At 42.2% G+C, this 22,509-nt stretch overlaps 1 protein-coding gene across 2 annotated transcripts in view; it reads left to right on the plus strand.

Moving 5' to 3' along the window:
* Window positions 1-22,216, plus strand: part of TICRR (TOPBP1 interacting checkpoint and replication regulator) — a 53,920-nt gene extending 31,704 nt beyond the window's left edge. For both annotated transcript variants that reach the window (XM_028851309.2, XM_028851310.2), the window contains exons 14-22: window positions 1,105-1,162; window positions 3,149-3,295; window positions 10,717-10,807; window positions 12,482-12,540; window positions 14,358-14,492; window positions 16,007-16,164; window positions 18,234-20,397; window positions 20,547-20,669; window positions 21,566-22,216. In XM_028851309.2, coding sequence (XP_028707142.2) covers window positions 1,105-1,162; window positions 3,149-3,295; window positions 10,717-10,807; window positions 12,482-12,540; window positions 14,358-14,492; window positions 16,007-16,164; window positions 18,234-20,397; window positions 20,547-20,669; window positions 21,566-21,696 — 3,066 coding nt within the window. In that variant the 3' untranslated portion in view covers window positions 21,697-22,216. The remainder of the gene's footprint in view (window positions 1-1,104; window positions 1,163-3,148; window positions 3,296-10,716; window positions 10,808-12,481; window positions 12,541-14,357; window positions 14,493-16,006; window positions 16,165-18,233; window positions 20,398-20,546; window positions 20,670-21,565) is intronic.
* Window positions 22,217-22,509: the final 293 nt, after the last annotated feature.

Below are 22,509 nucleotides of genomic sequence, written 5' to 3' on the forward strand. Positions count from 1 at the left end.
GATGTATGACATGTTTTTACAATTACAGTTTATCTCTTTAAGAGAGTTATTAATCAATATAAATAAGAATGATCACATCTCATTTCTTATCAGCAAGACCTTGGTTATATCACTGAGACCATTTTTTAAGTTTCTGCCCATATGTGGTGGCTTCTTCAATTATTACGATGAATTGAAAAAACAAAAAATCTTTAAAAAAAAAAAAACAATTTCCTTGTTTCGATGCATCTGAGGTTTAGACTCTTGAATCTTCTACTGTAATAGCAAGTAAATAGCAGTCTGATAAAGAAATGTTTCTGAGAGTATAGCCACCCTCTAATTAATGTATATGGCTTTTCCTTTCTTAGGTAAAAAGGTATACATGATTATCATTAAAACATATAAAGTTAAAAGTTAGGGTGTTCCTTCTCCATCCATTCATCAGAAGTAATCACTGATGATAGTTTGTTGTGTATATTTCCAGGCCCGTTTCTATATGTACCAATAACACCAAAGATTTCTGCAGATCCATTATAGACATATATATAAATGATATAACTTAGAATACTTAATATTTTCCGTTTTCTTCCCTATCACAGATCTCTATGTTAGTACAGGTTGAGTATCTCTTACCCAAAATGCTTAGGAGCAGAAATGTTTCCAATCTCAGATATTTTTGGATTTTGGAACAATTGCATTACATGTACTTACTGGTTAGCATCCCACATCCAGAAGTCCAAAATGCTCCAATGAGTGTTTCCTTTGAGTGTCGTGTTGGCACTCAGGAAGTTTTGGATTTTGGAGCATATTGGATTTTCAGATTAGGGATGCTCAACCATATATAGAGAGGTCTTCCTTCCTTATTCTTGTAATGTCCGCATTGGATGGGTGTGTAATTTATTTAACTGTTTCATTTTTTGTGGGCATGTATAGTGTTTTTTATTTTATATTATTACTATATAGTGCAGCAGTGTTTTTAGAACATTTCTGTGGTACATTTTATTATTTCTACTATGGATTCCTATAAATGAATTGCAAGAGTCAAAGGGTTCATGTGAAATCTTTATTCTTTTATTTCAATGAATGCCTATTTAAATTTTCTTTCTGGATTTTCTCATGTTTCAGGAGAACTCTCACCCTGCTCCCCAGCAGCCTTCCCAGCCAGTGAAAGATACAGTGCAAGGTATACTGTTTTCTCAGTGTATATATTTATTCACTAGAATGACAACTTTATTTTTATTGTATGTATTTAAGCAGCTGCTTACAAGTGTAAATTAAGGCTTTGTATGATTGTTGGCTAATAAAGTATGTCCAAATACCATGGACATGGTCCCCTAGGAATAGTCTCAAAATACTGTATTTTGCAAAATAACTGGTCTGAAATATTTAAAAAAAAAAAAAAAAAAAAAAAAATCATGAAAGCCGGAAGAAAGGAAAAAGAAAAGAGGCAGTGAAACTGTTTTAGATGAATGGAGTTTAAGCATGACAGCTAAATGCATTCCATGATCCCTGCTTGGCTCTTAAATTTAGGGGAAAAAATACTAGAAAGGATATTATTGAGACAACTAGAGAAATCTGAAGAAGCGATGTATGCTAGATAATATTGTATCAATGTTAAAGATATTTTGAGTGTAATAATGTCATTGGGGTTATGGAAGAGAACATCCTTGTTTTTAGGAGATACATGCTGACCTTTAGGAAGTGAACAGTTGCGATGTTTGCAACTTACTCTCCAGTGTTTAGGGGAATAATGTACATATAGAGAGAAGGAAGGAGAAAACAAATATTGTCAGTTGGTGAAGTTTATTGATGGGCATATGTTTAATTTTATTATTTGAAAATTTCTATAGATATTAAACTTTTCAAAACATTGGGAAAATAGAGAATAACAAACCAAATTTGGCTTTCAGGTCATAAATCAATTTCACCAACAGCCTAAGTTAGGTAACAGGAACTCTTATAATGGAGATAGGGAAACAATTTTTAAAACTTTGGTGTGTGTTATTGATGTCCTTAATAACCTTAATATGAACCTTTATGTCATTGATGGGTAAACACAAGGGTTGCTCCCAGTTTGTGGATGTTAGATTATTTGGTTTGGGTTTAAATGATTAATCTTTGAAGAATTCACCCTTGGTGAATTTTTGAACCACTTCCACCAGGCTATCTTAAGATTAAGGTATCGTCTGGCTAGATTTGCCAAGTACTTCTTGACTTTTCAGCTATTTTTTCTAACTTTGAGTCTAGATGATCAGAACTTTCATGCTTTGGAGTCAAGAATAAAATTTAAAATGTCCCAGCAGCTTAGTAAAGTAGTCCAAAGAAGAAGAAAGAAATCTGTAGAACTGAAAAGAACAGTTCTCTGCTCAATGCTGAGCTGAATACACAGCAGCAAAAAGGTCCAAAATGAGAAGAATAATCATAACATGGGATATATTAAAAGGATCATGACCTCTGTTAGCCATCCTCTTACTTAAGAATTATGTCCATTTTACAATGAGTAAAGTTTCTAACTTACTAAGTGGTGTGGGCCTTCCTCATGTTCCTGAAGTTAGATTTAAATTGAATTCGTAATGGAATACTACAAACCACTGTATACCAACACTTTGGATAACCTAGATGAAATGGACAAACTCCTAGAAAGATACAAACTACTAAAAACAGACTGAAGAAGAAATAGAAAATCAGAGTAGATCTATAACACGTAAAAAGTTTGAATTAGTTATCAAAAAACTACTCACAAAGAAATGCCCAGGAGTAGAAGGTTTCACTGCTGAATTCTATCTAGCCTTTAAAAAAGAAATTAGCACTAGCATTTATTATGGTCAACTGATATTTAGGGTACCAAGACAATTTGATGGAGAATGAATAGTCTTTTGCACAAATGATGCTGAGACAACTGGATATCCACATGCAAAAGAATGACATTGTACCCCCTACCTCATGCAAAATAACGTATAAAATTTTTTTAAATTTGCAAAAGTAGATATTTTTAATGCATTATGGGAATATACTATTTAAGGAAACCTTATTAGCATATGTGACAATAGCAATCTGTAGAGTAGTTTCCTTAAGAAGCTTCTCTGTTTTGGTTATCTTTCTTTTCTCAGATATGGCATTAATTGATGATAATCTTTGGCTTTTTCTTTTTTTTTTTTTATGCTTTCAGAAGTGACCAAAGTACGAAGAAATCTTTTCAACCAGGAATTGCGTTCCCCTTCAAAGAGATCACTAAAGCGGGGATTGCCTAGAAGCCATTCTGTGTCAGCTGTGGAAGGTCTAGAGGATAAACTTGACAACTTCAAGAAGAACAAAGGTACCACATTTCAGAATAGCTAGGAAAAAGGAAAAGGTTATTCTGTAAGATTGGTAGTAATGTATTGTCTTTCTTTCCTGATTTAGTAATTTGAGTCTTCTTCCCTCTTTTTTCTTTTAGTCTAGCTAAAGGTTTGTCAATTTTGTTAATCTATTTTTATTTATTTATTTTTTTTGAGACAGGGTCTTCCTCTATCACCCAGGTTGGAGTGCAGTGGCACAATCTCGGCTCACTGCAGCCTCCACCTCCCAGGCTCAAGTGATTCTCCCACCTCAGCCTCCTAAGTAGCTGGGACTACAGGTGTACACCACCACACCCAGCTAATTTTTTGTATTTTTTTGTAGAGATGGAGTCTCATCATGTTGCCCAGGCTAGTCTCAAACTCCAAGCTCAAATGATCTGCCCTCCTCGGCCTCCCACAGTTGCTGGGATTATAGGCATGAGCCACCACACCCAGTCAATTTTGTTAATCTTTTCAAAGAATTTACTTTGGTTTATTGATTCTTCTCTATTGGTTTTCTTTGTCTTTTTTTTTGAGACAGAATCTCTCTCACTCTGTCTCCTGGGCTGGAGTGCAGTGGCGTGATCTCGCCTTACTGCAACCTCTGCCTCCCAGGTTCAAGCGCTTCTCCTGCCTCAGCCTCTCCAGTAGCTGGGATTATAGGCATGCGCCACCACGCCCGGCTAATTTTTGTATTTTTAGTAGAGACAGGGTTTCACCATGTTGAGCAGGCTGGTCTCCAACTCCTGACCTCAAGTGATCTGCCCACCTCAGCCTCCCAAAGTGCTGAGACAGGTGTGAGCTACCACGTCTAGCCTCTGTTGGTTTTCTAATCTCAGTTTCATTTTTTTCCCCCTCTATTGGCTTTGGTTTTTGTTTGCTATTTTTCTACTTTTTTAAGGTGAAGTTTAAGCTATTGATTTGAGATCTTTTTTAATAAAGCACTGCTTTAGGCATATCCTATAAATTTTGATATGATTTGTTTTTGTTTTCATCATCTCAAGATATTTTCGAATTTCCCTTGTGATTTCTTCTTTGATCCATTGGTTATTTCGGAGTGCATTAATTTCCACATACATGTATTTCCTAAATTCTCTTCTCTATTCTAGTTTCATTCTATTGTTGTAAAACATACTTTGTATGATTTCAGTCTTTTGAAACTTGAGACTTATTTTATGGCTTAACATTTGGTCTACTCTAGAGAATGTTTAATGTGTGCTTGAGAAGAATATGAAAGATTCTGTAGATGTGTGTTTGGTCTAGTTGATTTATGGTATTATTCAAGTCTTCTGTTTCCTTGTTGAGCTTCTGTTTTATTGTTTATTCATTATTCAAAGTGGCATATTAAAGTCTCCAGCTATTACTGTTGAATTGTTTATTTCTCCCTTCAGTTCTGTCAATTTCTGCTTCTTGTATTTTGAGACTCTGTTCTTAGGTATATATGTTAATAATTATTATGTCTTCTTGATCAATTAAACTTCTTACCAGTAGGTAATGTACTTTGTCTTTTGTAACCTTTCTTAGCTTACGGTCTGTTTTGTCTGACAATAATACAGCTCCCCACTCACCAGCTCTTTTGCATAGGATATCTTTCATTGTCCTTTTACTTTCAACCTTAGTGTCTTTGTATCTAAATTAAATATCTTATAGACCTCATAGAGTTGGATCATGTTTTTTTAATCCATTCCGCCTATCTCTGCTTTTCAATTGCAGTGCTTAATCCACTTCTATGAATGTAATTACTAATAAGGAACAACTGTCATTTTCTGTGTTTTATGCCTTTTTGTTTCTCAATTCCTCAATTCCTGTTTTTTGTATTTAGCTGATTTTTTGTAGTGTACTAGTTTAATTCTCGTCTTTCTTTTTCTGTATATTTTTAAGTTGTTTTATCAGTGGTTACCTTGGAGATCACAATTAGCATCTTAAGCTTAAATGAACCTGGCTTTATGAATAAAGCCAACCTCTTTTCAATAATATACACTCTGCTACTATATATTTCTGTCTCTCCTTCTTTATATTGTTGTAGACTGCATCTTTATACATTGTGTACCTGTTAATACAGACTTAAATTATATAGGATTAAAAAAAAAACCCAAAATTACCATAATGCTGGCTTTTATATTTATCTATGTAGTTACCTTTACCATTGCTTTTTATTTCTTCTTGTGGCTTTGAGTTATTGTCTAGTACCTTTCATTTTAGTTTTTCTTATAGGGTAAGTCTACTGATTATGAACTCCCTCAGCTTTTATCTGTTTGGAAATGTCTTACTTTCGACTTTATCCCTGAAGGACGTAGAATTTTTGGTTGACAGTTTTTTTTTTCCCCCTTCAGAACTTCAAATGTGACATCCACTGCCTTCTGGTCTCCCAAATTTCTCATGAGAAATCAACTATTAATCTTATTAAGCTGCTTCTCTATTGCTGCTTTCCAGATTCTCTCTTTGTCCTTGGGTTTCAACACTTCAACTACAATGTGTCTCAGTGTGAATCTCTTTGAGTTTATTCTGCTTGGAGTTCATGGAACTTCTTGGATGTATATGTTCATGTCTTTCATCAGATTTTGGAAGCTTTTAACCATTATTTCTTCAAAAAATTTTCTGCTGCTTTTGGTCTCATTTCCTCGTTGGACTCACATGATGTATGTGTTGGTACACTTGACAGTGTCCTACAGGTCCCTCAGACTTTGTTCTTTTTTTTTAATTGTTTTTTCTTTCTGCTTAGGCTGGATAATTTCAATTACCTTATCTTCAAGTTCACTGATTCTTCTGCCAGCTCAAATCTGTGGTTGACCCATCTAGTTAATTTTTTCATTTCAGCTCCAGAACTTCTACTGGATTCTTTTTTATCATTTCTATTGCTTTATTGATATTCTCATTTTGTTCATACATTATTTTCCTGATTTCCATTAGTTTCTTAATATATGGTTTAAGTGAGCTCGTTGTGTGTATTTAGAGAGGTTGATTTAACATCCTTGATTAGTAATTCCAATGTCTTGGCTTCCTTAGTGACGGTTTCTGCCAAATTCTCTTTTCTGGTAAATAGGCCATACTTTCCTGCTTCTTTGTATACTTTGTAATTTTTTGTTGAGGACTAGTTATTAGGGATATTATAATGTGGTAACTGCGTGGAGGTCAGATTCTGTCACCCCTCAGGGATTCCTATTCTTTGCTTATTAAGGACTTCAGCTATTCATTTGTGCCTTCTCCGAACTATTTGTGTAAAGTATGTATACCTTGTTACGTGTGGTCACTGAAGTTTCTGTCTTTTATCTCTGTGGTCAGCCAATGACCTACGAAGGATTTCCTTAAATGTCTGATTCAAGAAAGGAGTGGGGGGAAGGTGTGTCTGTCCCTTAATCTTCTGATAATTGGGAGAAACCCACTGTAGCCTAAGACAGCTAAAACCAAGGCAGTGTGTGCACTGCTCCTACAGGAATCTGCCTGATTGACCAAAGCATGTAACCCCCAATTTTTGGAGGACCAGGTCCTCACTGTCTGCCCTAGCACCAACCAGCTGCTCCTGGAATGTGGGCTGCTATCCCAATAGCTACAGCAGGGCTGAGTTCACGCACATGCACATCATTCCCTTCCTAAAGATCAGCAGCCTCTCCCATCATCAAGCACTTCCCAGATTATTAACAAGTATTCAATCAAGTTCAGAGGTTCCAAAACAGTGAATTCTGATCTTTTTTTCTAGTTTACTAGTTATTTTGGTTGAGGGACTGACTCCTAGAGCTTTCTTCTCCATCAACCTCACTCCCCCTGGAGATTACAATTATGATATTAACTTATAACAGCCTAGTTCTCATTGATACCAATTTAACTTTGATAGTTTATAAAAACTTTGCTATTGTGTAGTTCTGACTATCCCTTCTTAGTTCTATATTGTCATGCAAATTACATCTATACATTGGATGCCCATCAACACTGATTTATAATCATTACTCTGTCTTTTAAATAACAGGTGGGAACAGTTACAAATAAAAAACACTTTTATAATGTTTTTCTTGTATAGTTACCTTTACCAGTGCTGTTTAACTCTTTATGTGGATTTGAGTTACCCTAGTGCCCTTTCCTTTCAGCCCATAGGACTCCTTTTAGTATTATTTATAGGGTAGGTCTGCTGATGACAAATTCTGTTTTATGTTGTTTCAATCTGAGAATGTGCTGATTTCTTCTTCATTTTTGAAGAATACTTTTATTGGGTATAGAATTCCTGGTTGACAGTCTTTTTTCTCTCAGTACTTTGAGTATGTCATCATACTGCCTTTTGTCCTTTGTTTCTGACGAGAAAGCAGCTGCTAATCTCATCAAGGATCTATACACAATGAATAGCTGCTCTCTGACTCCTTTCAAGATCTTCTCTTTTTCACTTTTGATAGTTTGATTATGATTTGTCTGGGTTTGGGTCTCTTTCACTTTATTCTACTTGTATTGAGTTTCTTAGATGTGTAGTGTCTTTCATCAGATTTGGGTCATTTTTAGTGAATATTTATTCAAATATTCTTTCTACCTCTTCCTTTCTATCCTTTCCTTCTGGACTTCTGGTATGTGTGTGTTGTTGCGCTTGATGATGTCACAAGTGTCTGAAGCTCTGTTCATTTTTCTTCATTCTTTTGTCTTTATTTTCCTTAGACTGGATTATCTCAATTAACCTGTCTTCAAATTTGTTGACTCTTTCTTCTGCCACCTCAAATCTACTTTTCATTTTTGTTATACTTTTTAACTCTATAATTTCTATTTGCTTTTTTTTTTTTTTTTTAACGATTTCCGTCTGTTGATATTCTGTTTGGCAAGTCATTGGACTCATGTTTTAGATCTTTAGATATGATTTTCTTTAGTTATTTGAACATATTTAAAACAGCTGATTTAAAGTCTTGTTCTAATAAGTTCAATGTCTGGACTTTTCTCAGGGACAGATTCTATTGCTGATTTTTTTTTTTCCCTGTGAATGGGCCATACTTTTGTGTTTTGTTTCTTTGCATGACTCATAATTTTGTTGACAACTGGATTTGTTTTATATTATTTTATTTTATTTATTTATTTATTTATTTATTTTTTGAGATGGAGTCTTGCTCTGTCACTCAGGCTGGAGTGCAGTGGTATAATCTCGGCTCACTGTAGCCTCAACCTCCCTGGCTTCCTGGCTTAAGCAATCCTCCCACCCCCTTGGCCTTCCAAGTAGCTAGCTGGACTAAGGCATACACCACCACTCTTGGCTAATTTTTGTATTTTTTTGTAAAGATGTAGGTTTCACCACGTTGGCCAGGCTTGTCTTGAACTCCTGAACTCAAGCAATCCGCCTGCCTCAGCCTCCCAAAGTTCTGGGATTACAGGCATGAGCCACTGCAGCCAGCATGGATATTTTAAACAATATAATGAGGCAGCTCTAACAATCAGACCCACCCCACCCCTGCCAGGATTTGTTGTTGTTTTTGCTTAGTGACTTTTCTGAACTATTTGTTTAAATTTTGTATTCTTTGTCATGTGTGGCCACTAAAGCCTCTGCTCAGTTGTCTTAGTGGTCAGCTAATGATTGGACAGAGATTTCCTTAAATGCCTGGAACCCATAAGTTTCACAGCCCCTGCTGAGGGGCTCTTTGTGTGTTGGGTCATGCCTTCAACACTCAGCCAGGCAGTTTAGAATTCCACTTCACTTTCTGTTTTGCCAGAGCCTCAAGGTTAGCCATAGGTGGCAGCTTACAGGCTTCTCAAGTCTATCCTTGGCACATGCACAGTGCTACACATGTGTGTGGACTTTTGGATGCCTAAGAATGTCGTCAGAGGTTTGCAAAGTCCCCTGTGATGTCTCATTCCCCAATTTTCCCAGTTAAACTTTTGGCCAGCTTGTTATTGCACCAAATGTTACCACCACCCCAGGCAGCTGTGACATTTAACAGTTGCTGCTGATTGTTTTCAGTAAATGCTGTCAGGGAAAAAGGTGGTTGACCTGTTCTGATTCAGGTCAAATCAAGACAAGCCTCGATTTGAGTAGGATTCTACAGGGAACTGCCTGACAGGTTAATGGATGACAGTTATCTGATAATGGAATTTTGGAGGAGCTCCAGCCCCATTCTGCCCTGTCCAGAGGCTGCTGGGCTGTTGGTTTTCACTGTGATTATGGGCAGTTGATTTTTAAAGCTAGGGGGAAGGGGTGGGGACTAAGGCAAGTTAAAGCTTCCTGAGATTCAACCATTTTTCTTGAACAAATACACCCTAGATTGTTGCAAACCTTTAGTTAATGTTCAGAGTTCTGGAAAAGTTGATTTTTGACCATTTTTCCCAGTGATCTCTGTTCCTTTATGGAGGAGAGTGTTCAGAGGTCCTTACCTCACCATTCTTACTGGCATCACTCTTCTTTACAAGTCATTTTAAGCTCACTTTAAAATCAGTCCTCTCATAAGTAGCTTGGCTGCCTACTCTGCTGAGAAATTTTGTGCCACCTAGGTTTATCTTAATAATTAACATTTATGTGGCATATCGGCATTTTCACATATTTCATTTAATCATAAATTCTAGAACCACCAATTAGGTGTTAGTCTTAACAAGTGAGCAGTTTTCATGTTTTCAGAATTGCTTATGAGATAAAATTTTATATTTATATTGTCCTTTTTTTTTTTTTGAGATGGAGTCTCCCTCTGTCGCCCAGGCTGGAGTGCAGTGGCATGATCTTGGCACACAACCTCTGCCTCCTGGATTCAAGTGATTCTCCTGCCTCAACCTCCCAAGTAACTGGGCTTATAGGCACATGCCACCTCGCCTAGTTAATTTTTGTATGTTTAGTAGAGACAGGCTTTCACCATGTTGGCCAGGCTGGTCTTGAACTCCTGACCTCAAGTGATCCGCCCTTGTTAGCCTCCCAAAGTGCTGAGGTTACAGGCATGAGCCATTGTGCCCAGCCTATATTTAGATTGTCTTATGTCTTTTTTTTGGAGATGGAGTCCAGCTCTATCACCCAGGCTGGAGTGCAGTGGCGTGATCTCGGCTCACTGCAAGTTCCACCTCCTGGGTTCACGCCATTCTCCTGCCTCAGCCTCCCCAGCAGCTGGGACTACAGGTGCCTGCCACCACGTCCGGCTAATATTTTTGTATTTTTAGTAGAGATGGGGTTTCACCGTGTTAGCCAGGATGATCTCGATCTCCTGACCTCATGATCCACCTGCCTCGGCCTCCCAAAGTGCTGGGATTACAGGCGTGAGCCACCACGCCCAGCCCTTATGTCATTTTTTAATCTCTAATAGTGCTGACAAACTTCTATCATGTTGAGTCCTGTAACCACAGAACTTAGCCCAAAGACCATTAAGATCCTCTCCAGCTAGGTAATAAGCCATACAGAAGTTCAAACTGCTCCCTTGGCCTTACTGCTGCTTCTTGATGAGGTTAAATGAAATTTATGATTTAAGCTGTTTTTACATTTTAGGTTATCACAAACTGCTGACTAAGAGTGTGGCCGAGACTCCAGTGCATAAGCAGATCTCCAAAAGGCTGTTGCATAGACAAATCAAGGGCAGGTGAGTGACATCCCCATCCAGGCTTCTTCATACACCCACACCACCTCAAAGCGACCTTGTGGGCCACTACTTGGCTTCTCTTGACCTTCATGATTTAAATCTTAACTATGCTGCTTAAAACCAAAGAGCAGTCTATAAGCTCTCCATGGGAGCAGGAGAACCATATAAAATGTACACTTGTCTGGCCTCAATTATTTTGAGATTTATCCATGTTGCTGCATGCAATAGTTCATCCTGTTTTATTGCTGAGAAGTATTTCATGGAATAGATACTCCACGGTTTTTAAATCCATTCATCTGTGAACATGGGGAAGGTGCAAGTCTGGGATCCCAAATCGGCCTTTGCTGACAGAGGTGTAGGTGGGGCTGCAGTTTTTTCTGCAGCGATTGGTTGGAGTAGGGCAGTTACTGTCTCAAAGTTTTCTGTCTTGCTTGGCTGACCCTTTCCTAGTTCTTTGGCTTGAGAGCGCTCCTTCCTTGGGGCATCTGTAGTCTGCTCCTGGTATACCTGAGTTGTCAGCTTCTCTGGCACCCAGTCTAGGGGTGTAGGCAGCAAACAGGGGTGTAGGCAGCAAACAGAAAACCCAGGGAGTTCACTGCCCTCCTCAGTCCCAAACTCCCCAGCCAGGCTGCCTTCTCTCTGCCTTTCAGAATTGTCTTCTGCTCATTGTATAGATAATGTCATGGGTTTTTAGCTTGATTTCAAGGATAATAGAAGCACACCTACTTCATTTTGTCAGGAACCCATCTTGACATTATTTGTATTTGGATTTTACACACTTGTGAAGTTTATAGGTTAAATTGCAAAAAGTGAAATTGGTGGGTCAGAGGCATATATATTTTTAATTAAATTTTTTATAAAGTCCTTGACACATTGGCAGATATTAAGGCTCTTAAACAGAAACTTGAATGTTGGTGCTCATTACTGTGATAGTCTGATAATTTAGTATAAGTTTTTAATACATTAATGGGGTTTATAGTTCTGATATTGTAAAATTGCTTTCCAAAAAAAAAACAAAAGCAAAACAAAGCCACATTCTAACCATCTCACTCTTTTTGAGTCAGAGTCTCGCTCTGTCACTCAGGCTGGAGTGCAGTGGCACAATCCCAGCTCACTGCAACCTCTGCCTCCCGGGTTCAAGCGATTCACCTACCTCAGCCTCCAGAGTAGCTGGAACTACAGGTGTGAGCCACCGCACCCAGCTGATTTTCTTTTTATTTCTTTTTTTTTTTTTTTTTGAGACTGAGTCTTGCTCTGTCACCAGGCTGGAGTGCAGTGGCACGATCCCGGCTCACTGCAACCTCTGCCTCCCAGGTTCAAGCGATTCTTCTGCCTCAGCCTCCCAAGTAGCTGGGACTACAGGTGCACACCACCACGCCCAGCTAATTTTTGTATGTAGAGGTGGGGTTTCACCATGTTGGCCAGGCTGGTCTCGAACTCCTGACCTCAAGTGATCTGCCCATCTGAGCCTCCCAAGGTGCTGGGATTACAGGCGTGAGGCACTGTGGCCAGCCTCCTGCTTGGCAATAATCACGTATGAGAGCCCTTTTCCAGCACTGGTGTTATCAGACCCCTTGATCTTTGTGATCTTGTTAAGTGAGAAGCTGCCTCTCTCCTTAATAAGTGTTAATTACAAGTGGTAGGGAATAATCCTTGTGCATGTGGTTCCTCGAGGTCCTCTGATCCTGGTCCTGATATTGGTGTTGTTGAAGAGTCCCCTGAAAAAGGAGATGGTAAGTGTTATCTCTTTTTGTTTTTAATGCAATCTACCCAGCTTCTATGAAAACCTTTTTGCATGTATTGTTACTTGGCATATCCTAAGATATTTTACAGAAATTGTGACGGCTCTGAGTCCACAATGCAGCTCAGTAAATATTTATAAGTGAATGTTCTTTTACATAGAAGGTAGTGAGAGAATTCCTGGAAAAGAAATTTTTTTTTACACAATAGATATGAAATTCAGGATGAGGGCTAAACTGTGTTATACAAAGTACTATGACTTATTTTATTTTATTTATTATTATTATTTTTTTTTTGAGACGGAGTCTCGCTCTGTCGCCCAGGCTGGAGTGCAGTGGTGTGATCTCGGCTTGCTGCAAGCTTCGCCTCCCAGGTTCATGCCATTCTCCTGCCTCAACCTCCAGAGTAGCTGGGACTACAGGCCCCCGCCACTGCGCCCGGCTAATTTTTTGTATTTTTAGTAGATATGGGGTTTCACCATGGTCTCGATCTCCTGACCTCGTGATCCACCCGCCTCGGCCTCCCAAAGTGCTGGGATTTCGGGCTTGAGCCACTGTGCCTGGTGACTTATTTTAAAAGTATATATAGCTTTTTTGGAGCTTTTCACTACATATTTTTGCAAGAAGGCAGGGAAATTCTTTACGGGGGAGTGTCTTTTCTGAGACATTATCTTTGCTGCTGCACCTTATATATCTGTGTATTCCATGCTCCCAACACACAGTGCCTGGCACATAGCAGGTGATCAGTAAGCACATGTTGAATGAGGGTGAGCAGCAGGTGTGGTGGTTCGTGCCTGTAATCCCAGCACTTTGGGAAGCCAAGTGGGGAGGATCACTGGCCAGGAGTTTGAGACCATCTTAGGCAACACAGCAAGATGCTGTCTCTATAAAAAATTTTTTAAAAATCAGCTGGGCGTGTTGGCATACTCCTGTGGTTCCAGCTCCTTGGGAGACTGAGGTGAGAGGATCTCTTGAGCCCAGGAGTTCAAGGCTTCAGTGAGCTATGATCATGCCTCTGCATTCCAGCCTAGAAACAGAGCAAGACTATGTCTCTAAAAAATAAAATAATAAAAATATACCTGATGAAGGAGGGGTTTTAAAAAAACTAACTTCTAAGTTGCTCAAATAATTCACGTTTATTGTGGAAAAATCAGGAAATATAGAGAAGCCAAAAATTTTAAATCACTTGGTAATTCCACAACTCAGAAATACTCTAACATTTTAGCATATACTCTTACTGCTATTATTTCTATACAAATGCATGTAACATATACATATGAAACCTAACATAAATACTTGTTTTCGCCCTACACCATTCTTTTTTTTTTTTTTTTTTTTTTTTTCGATGAGACGGACTCTTGCTCTGTCGCCCAGGCTGGAGTGCAGTGGCATGATCTCTGCTCACTGCAACCTCCACCTCCCAGGTTCAAGTGATTCTCCTGCCACAGCCTCCCAAGTAGCTGGGGTTACAGGTGCCCACCACCATACCTGGTTAATTTTTGTATTTTTAGTAGAGACAGGGTTTCACCATGTTGGTCAGGGTGGCTACACCATTCTTAAGGTGGAAGTAAATAAGACTTCTGAAGGTGATAGTCTAGTGGGTCAGTGTTTTTTTAATACCTTGTTGGGACCGTGTATCAAACCCCTCTTAGTTTTTTAAGAGACACTTCACAAGTCTCTTAAAGCTAATAGCTTGTTGAATTTCCATCTTATATGTGGTACTATGTAAATTTTGCCCGTTTTTGGACAACATGAGAAAATGTCAAGCTTGTAGTTCTCTTTGGTTACTTACTGTGGCTCTGATTTTACAGAAATAAGTTTGAGACGAAGTCCTCGAATCAAGCAGTTGTCATTTAGCAGGACACATTCTGCCTTCTTCTATTCTGTATCTCAGCCGAAGTCTCGAAGTGTGCAAAGAGTCCACTCTTTCCAGCAAGATAAGTCAGGTAACATACGGGCCCCTCTGCCTTCACAAGTCCGTGCTGACTTGGTGGGAAGTGTTTTTGGGAAAAGAAGCGTGAAATTTGGCATTTTCTTTCTTGACGTTGGAGAAGTAGAATAGGTATGTCTAGTTGAGGTTCAGGGTGATGACTAGATGAACAGTCCATGACCTTTGTAATCAGTCATCCCTTGGACTCCTATAGCTGGTCATCCATGCTATCGTTATAGGTAGTTCGTTTATTCAAAAGGAACCTACCCATAATTTCCCATATGGACAGATCCTACACATCAGTATCTTAAGTGAAAGGTGATATCTCTGTTTATGTTCTTCATTCTTCTATCCATGGTTAGCTTGCTAATAGATTTGTGTTTCTTATTTTATCTTTTTTTGAGACAAGGTCTCACTCTGTCACCCAGGCTGGAGTGCAGTGGCACGAACACAGCTCACTGTAGCCTCAACCGCCCAGGCTCAGGTGATCCTCCCACCTTAGCCTCCCAGGGAGCTGGGACTACAGCTGTGCACCACCACACCCAGCTAATTTTTTGTGTTTTTAGTAAAGACTGGGTTTTACCATGTTGCCCAGGCTGGTCTTGAACTGCTGGGGTCAAGTTATCCGTTTGCCTCGGCCAACAAGATATGTATTTTTATATTTACATATTAAATTATTTCAGTTGTCTACATTTTCTAACATAGGAACTGGGGTTAATATGTAGTCTTACTAAAATTCAAAAAGGCAGCAGTTATTGCAGTTGCTGACATAATTAGGTGGGATTTTCCCCTGAGTTGCTCTCAAAAATTGTTGCCTTCTTTCTTTTATGAACTGACTGGGTTTTTCTTATGTTTTGTTTGTTTGTTTGTTTGTTGAGATGGAGTCTCACTCTGTCGCCCAGGCTGAAGTGCAGTGGCGCGATCTTGGCTCACTTCAAGCTCTGCCTCCCAGGTTCATGCCATTCACCTGCCTCAGCCTCCTGAGTAGCTGGGACTACAGGTGCCCATCACCACTCCCAGCTAATTTTTTTGTATTTTTAGTAGAGACAGGGTTTCACTGTGTTATCCAGGATGGTCTCAATCTCCTGACCTAGTGATCTGCCTGCCTTAGCCTCCCAAAGTGCTGGGATTACAGGCGTGAGCCACCGCACCTGGCCTTGTTTGTTTGTTTTTGAGATGGAGTTTCGCTCTTGTTGCCTAGGCTGGAGTGCAATGGCGCAATCTCGTCTCACTGCAACCTCCACCTCCTGGGTTCAAGCAGTTCTCCTGCCTCAGCCTCCTGAGTAGCTGGGATTACAGGCCCCTGCCACCATGCCCGGCTAATTTTTTGTATTTTTAGTAGACATGGGTTTCGCTATGTTGGCCAGGCTGGTCTCGAACTCCAGACCAGACCTCAGGCCATCCACCTGCCTCAGCCTCCCAAAGTGCTGGGATTACAGGCATGAGCCACCACGTCTAGCTGGCTGTTTTAATAGTATTGGAAGAACAGGAATTGAGAAAGAATTCAATGTTGCTGTTTTTGACTTGCAGACCAAAGAGAAAATTCTCCAGTCCAAAGTATTCGGTCTCCCAAGAGTCTTCTTTTTGGGGCAATGTCTGAGATGATCAGCCCCTCAGAAAAGGGTTCAGCTCGAATGAAAAAGCGTTCAAGAAATACTTTGGATTCGGAGGTACCTGCAGCTTACCAGGTATAATGTTTCTGTAACGTTTGAAATAATATAATCTCCTGGAACACAGAGACATGGCCAAGGAATTCAGAATCCATTAGGGAAAAGAAAGCGGGTGATCTCTAGATAATACTACAGATTGGAGGTGATTGGGTGGAGCCACATGAATGATTATTAGATATGTGGGAACTTCAAGCAGCAGGTTTGACTGAAGCCATGGTGGGGATGGTGGAGGAGGAGATAGAGAGGATCTCATCTATTCTCTTGGCTTTGTCTACTATTTATATTATATACTACACAGATATCTTTCTGGAGTGTGTGACACTCATCTTTTCCGTTTGATTGCCCACTCCATCCAGTCACCAACATTAGAAACCTGGAGTCATCCTTTTCCCTCTCCCCAGGCATAGCCAATCAGTCGAGTCCTGCCCATTTTATTTACAAACTGACTCTTTTTTTTTTTTTTTTTTTTTTTTTTTTTGAGATAGAGTCTCTTTTGCACGGGCTGGAATGCAGTGGCATGATCTCGGCTCACTGCAACCTCTGCCTCCCAGTTCAAGCGATTTTCCTGCCTCAGCCTCCTAAGTAGCTGGGATTACAGGCGCCCACCACAACGCCCAGCTAATTTTTGTACTTTTAGTAGAGACGGGGTTTCACCATGTTGGCCAGGCTGGTCTTGAACTCCTGACCTCAAGTGATCCACCCACCTCGGCCTCCCAAAGTGCTGGGATTACAGGCGTGAGCCACCACACCCAGCCTACAAACTGACTCTTGTACCCACCCCCTCTTCTCCCTGCCTGCAATTCCTACCCTAATTCAGGTCTTCCTGGAACACTTCAACAGGCTTTTCCCTCTCAAAGGGAAATCCTCCACCCAGAGGTCAGAGTGATCTTTCTGAAACTTTCCTCTCAGTTTGCTTAAAATGTTCGCTTTGCCTAAAGCTCTATAGACTCCCCATCCGCTAAAGCAAGGTTTTAAGTTTTCCTAAATGGAACTCTTGGGTTCAAAAATAATCACCTTTGTTTGGAAACTCAATAAATTGCTCAGAGGTTGGGAAAGACATAGAGCTCTGGAGAAGGGTTTGAAAACCACAGATCTACACAACCAAGATCAGTCTCCTCTGCCAGGCAGACAGGGTCTTCCGTGGTCTGTTCCCTCTGGCCTCACCCCTTCCCGCTCCACCTTCCCAGCAACATCAGGCTGGGTGCCAGTCCACACAGCCGCTGCTTTTCACTTCCAGGCCTTCGCTGGTATTGTTTTCTATGCCTAAAGGCCCCCACCACCCCACCCACTTCTCCTGTGTTTGCCTTCCCCTGCTGACACATGCTTGAAGATCTGATCCAGGCCAGGTTAGGCAGCCCTTCTTTGTGCTCTATGATGCGCCTTGCATGTCTCTGTCACTGCGCCAGCCACATTGTATTTTCACCTGTGTATGCCCCACTGAACAGGAAATGCCAGCTAGATTGGGAGTCTCCTGACAGGATGAAGAAAGGTTGTAGGAAAGATAAGCATTGATCTCCTTACCTGTTGGAGCTTTTCACTACATATTTTTGCAAGAAGGCAGGGAAATTTTTTACTGGGGAGTGTCTTTTCTGAGACATTATCTTTGCTGCTGCACCTTATATATCTGTGTATTCCATGCCCCCAACACACAGTGCCTGGCACATAGCAGGTGATCAGTAAGCACATGTTGAATGAGGGTGAGTATCAGATGAGGTGGCTTCTAGAGGCTGCTTAAGGCAAAGATCAGAAATAGCTGCCTCATCTGAAAAGAAGGAAGAGCTAGAGAGTAGCTGCAGTGGTAGAATGATTCCATTAGAGGCAAAAAGCATGGTTTAGCAATATGTAGATTATTAAAATTGTTCTTAGGACAAACTAAACTTGGATAGTGTTTGGTCCTAGAAGAAGTGGACAAGTAAAATCTGAGTCATGTTTTGGAGAGGGAAGCGGGTCACTGTTTGAGATTTCCATCTTTAGACCATTCCTTTGGCTGACTATAAATCTCCCGTTTGGTCTTAGAGATTACTAAAACACTTCAGAGATCATGAGTTATAATATTCAAGGACTGAAATAAGCATTTCTCTTTTCAGACTCCCAAGAAGAGTCACCAGAAATCTCTGAGCTTTTCTAAAACTACACCAAGAAGGTTCTCTCATACACCACAAACTCCACTGCATACTCCAGAAAGGCTGCAGAAGTCCCCTGCAAAAATGACCCCTACAAAGCAGGCAACTTTTAAGGAGTACTTAAAAGACTCCTCCTCACCCGGCCATGACTCACTATTGGATTCAAAAATTACTCCTCAAAAACGATGCACCCAGGCAGGAGAAGGTACCTCTCTTGAAACGAAGACACCAAGAACAACTAAGAGGCAAGGTACTCAGCCGCCTGGGTTTTTGCCAAATTGTACTTGGCCACATTCAATGAGTTCCAGTCCAGAAAGCCCCTCCTGTCCAGCCCCACCAACTTCATCGACTGCCCAGCCCAGGAGAGAGTGTCTGACTCCCATCAGAGACCCTCTCAGAACACCTCCGAGAGCAGCAGCCTTCATGGGCACGCCTCAGAATCAAACACACCAACAGCCCCATGTCCTCAGAGCTGCTCAGGCAGAGGAACCAGCCCAGAAACTACAGGATAAAGCTATCAAAACCCCAAAAAGACTAGGGAATTCAACTGTGACTTCTTCCCCACCTGTTATGCTAAAGAAACTATTTACCTCTCCTTTATGTGATGTTTCCGAGAAGAGTCCATTTAGGAAATCTAAAATAGAGTCTCCTTCACCAGAAGAACTGGATTGGAAAGAGCCCCAGATGTCACCCAGTGTAACTGCATCTCTCTCCTGCCCTGTTCCCTCAACTCCCCCTAAACTCTCACAGAGAGCTACATTGGACACTGTCCCTCCTCCGCCTCCTTCTAAAGTTGGGAAACGGTGTAGAAAGACCTCTGATCCCAGAAGGAGCATCCTGGAGTGTCAGCCTGATGCCTCCGCTACTCCTGGGGTTGGCACAGCTGACAGTCCAGCTGCCCCCACAGACTCTAGAGATGACCAGAAGGGACTGAGCCTCTCTCAGTCTCCTCCTGAAAGACAGAGCTACCCAGGCCCTGGTCTCAGGAGTGACTGGCATGCATCCTCTCCTTTGCTCATTACAAGTGACACAGAGCATCTCACTCTCCTCAGTGAAGCCGAACACCGTGGCATTGGTAACTTGAAAAGTAATGTCTCATCAGTGGAAGAGGGTGAGGGGCTAAGGACAGCAGATGCTGAGGAGAAGTCTTCTCTGTCTCACCCTGGGATTCCCCCATCTCCTCCTTCCTGTGGGCCCGGCTCTCCTCTGATGCCTTCCTGTGACATGCACTGTACCACAGACGGGAGACAGTGCCAGGCTTCAGCACAACTAGACAACCTGTCGGCATCAGCTTGGCATTCCACAGACTCTGCCAGCCCACAGACCTATGAGGTTGAGCTGGAGATGCAAGCTTCTGGTCTTCCCAAACTTCGAATTAAAAAGATAGACCCCAGCTCTTCGTTAGAGGCTGAGCCCCTCAGCAAGGAGGAGAGCTCTCTGGGAGAGGAGAGCTTCCTCCCTGCCCTCAGCATGCCCAGGGCCAGCAGGTCCTTAAGCAAACCTGAACCCACCTATGTGTCACCCCCCTGCCCTCGCCTCTCCCACAGCACGCCTGGCAAAAGCGGGGGACAAACCTACATCTGCCAGGCCTGCACCCCCACCCACGGCCCTTCTAGTACCCCCTCTCCATTTCAGACAGATGGGGTTCCTTGGACACCATCCCCCAAGCACAGTGGGAAGACAACTCCAGACATAATTAAAGACTGGCCCAGGAGGAAGAGGGCGGTGGGCTGTGGCGCCGGCTCCTCTTCTGGGAGGGGTGAGGTCAGTGCAGACCTTCCTGGGAGCCTGTCACTGCTGGAGTCAGAGGGCAAGGACCACAGCCTCGAACTCAGCATCCACAAGACGCCCATCTTGGAGGATTTCGAGCTCGAGGGAGTGTGCCAGCTCCCAGACCAGTCACCTCCCAGGAACGGCATGCCTAAGGCTGAGGAAGCCTCCTCCTGGGGACAGTTTGGGTTGAGTTCCAGGAAGAGAGTCCTGTTGGCCAAGGAAGAAGCTGACTGTGGAGCCAAAAGGATCTGTGACCTGAGAGAAGATTCAGAAGTCAATAAGAGTAAAGAGAGGTCTCCAAGTTGGAGTGCATGGCAGCTCCCCTCCACGGGAGACGATGAGGTGTTTGTTTCCGGTGAGTTTGTTTTTGAAACCCACTTACCTCATGGTTTCTTTTGGTCAGAGTGCTTGACAAGGAGGCACTTGGGAGTTGCTTCTTGGGAGGCCTGGTCTTCCGGGTTGGGGGTCTGGGGATGCTGCTCTTACCATGTGGGTTCTCTTTAGGCTCCACCCCACCTCCCAGCTGTGCCGTACAGAGCTGCCTCTCTGCCAGTGCCCTTCAAGCTCTGACCCAGTCTCCACTGCTGTTCCAGGGGAAAACACCTTCTCAGAGCAAAGACTCCAGAGGTAATATTTATTGAAAGTCTAGGACCCTTTCTTGTGGGAGACTCTCTGAATTCATCAGGGTTGCCAGGCAGCTTGATTCTAGAGGAGCTCTGGAGAGTGCAAAGTGTGGGATAGGTGACTTCGTGCCTACAGTGTCATGTGTGCCCTTTCCAGAGAAACTCCACATTAGAACTTGTGTGCATGTGAACAGAAGCCCCCTCAAAATCCTACTAAAATTCCTTGGTCCTCTTGAAGATGGTGATAGTTGTGGGCTTGCCGCAACATACTGCTCATCTGTAGTCTAAGAATCTGAACAGGAAGGTGTTCTGAGCAGCATGAGTCATAGGCCTGTTTAGAGCTAGTTCCCCACAGCGGGTTTATCCCCATGTTCTGTACATTCGGTGGGACACAGTACTGACTGTAGTTATAATCAGCCTTCAGACTCTAGGATTCCCCTTCCCCTTCCAAATCCTATTCCCAAAAGAACAGGATTTGGCCTGTTAACTGCCCTGGTTAGCAATGTTGCTTTCTGCTGCTAGAATCAAAGGGGGAGTGCAGGAGGAGGGGACCTTCGGTGGTTCAGTTCCCTCAAGACCATGGTATAAATCATGCAAAACAGCATAACCCCAGAGATCTGAGACCTAGAAAGAATGTACAGAATATTAACCTGAGGGAATTCAAACCACAGGTACTTTGCATTTTCAGAGCTGCTTCTTGCTGCCAGCACAGTGCATAGCTGTTAAAGGCAGGAGCCTTCTAAAAAGTGTAGGTACCATTTCTGCAGGATGAGCGAACCTCCAAGCAGTGCTGATTTTCTTAAAGTCTGTTTTTGTGTGCAACCCTCTGCAATTTAAGCCCATTTTTTTGATTCGGTCCTCAGTGACTCCTGCCTGCTAAGCCTTTCTACCTTCTTCTAGATGAGGATGTGGATGTACTTCCCTCCACTGTAGAAGACTCTCCTTTCAGTCGCGCATTCTTCAGGAGGCGCCCCATCAGCAGAACTTACACACGGAAGAAGCTCATGGGAACCTGGCTGGAGGACTTATAGCCACAAACACTACTAAGCCCAAAAGATGAAGGAGTCAGCCAGGACCCTATGGGTATAAAGAAGTTGGAGGCCTGGTCCCAAGCCTCTTTTGCCATGGTCAGTGTTCAGATTGCCATTAGAATGCCTTAGGGTTTTCTAATTCCCCTCATGGATCCAATCCATCTCCTGGCCCTGCCCCTTGTTGGGGAAGTTGCAGGAGGAGAGGTGGATGGCAATGTAGTTGGTGCTATAACTCAGGCAGCCTGGGAGTCAGGAAGCCAGACAAGGAATCTCATTCCAGCCCCACCCCAACCATGGCCTTGGCAAGTCAGGGGGCCCCTCTGCCTCATTTATGCAAATGGAGAAAGGAGCCCTCCCTGGGGTCCCTTGAGCTGCTATAAGGCCGAGCTGCTGCAACACAGGCAGCGCTTTGTAAACTGTGAAGCCATATATGTGAAACTGAAGAGTGTATTGGGCAGCAGAAGCTGTTTTTTGCCTTCCCTGTGTAACAATAAAATCACCTCTAGTGACTGAGCACTCAGTACGTTTACGTTTAATGTTGGGCCTGAGGTTAACTGTGACCTTGGTCCAGCTCGAGTGGCTTCTGGAGCAGCCACATTTCAAGGACTGTCCAAGAGTCAGCCAGTTCATGGCACAGGCCTCGCCCATTTCCCACTCCTGGGGAGACCATCACCTGGCTCGCCATTTCCACCGAGAGTGCCCCACAGACCCGCTGGACCAGCCTGCTGCCGGGTCCTGGCCAGGGGTCTGGCTGACTCTGAACTCTGTCTCCAGAAAGCATTCAAGCCTATTGTGTTCCCAAATCTGATTCCT

The sequence above is a fragment of the Macaca mulatta genome, chromosome 7 (assembly GCF_049350105.2).
Source record: "Macaca mulatta isolate MMU2019108-1 chromosome 7, T2T-MMU8v2.0, whole genome shotgun sequence".
NCBI lineage: Eukaryota > Metazoa > Chordata > Mammalia > Primates > Cercopithecidae > Macaca > Macaca mulatta.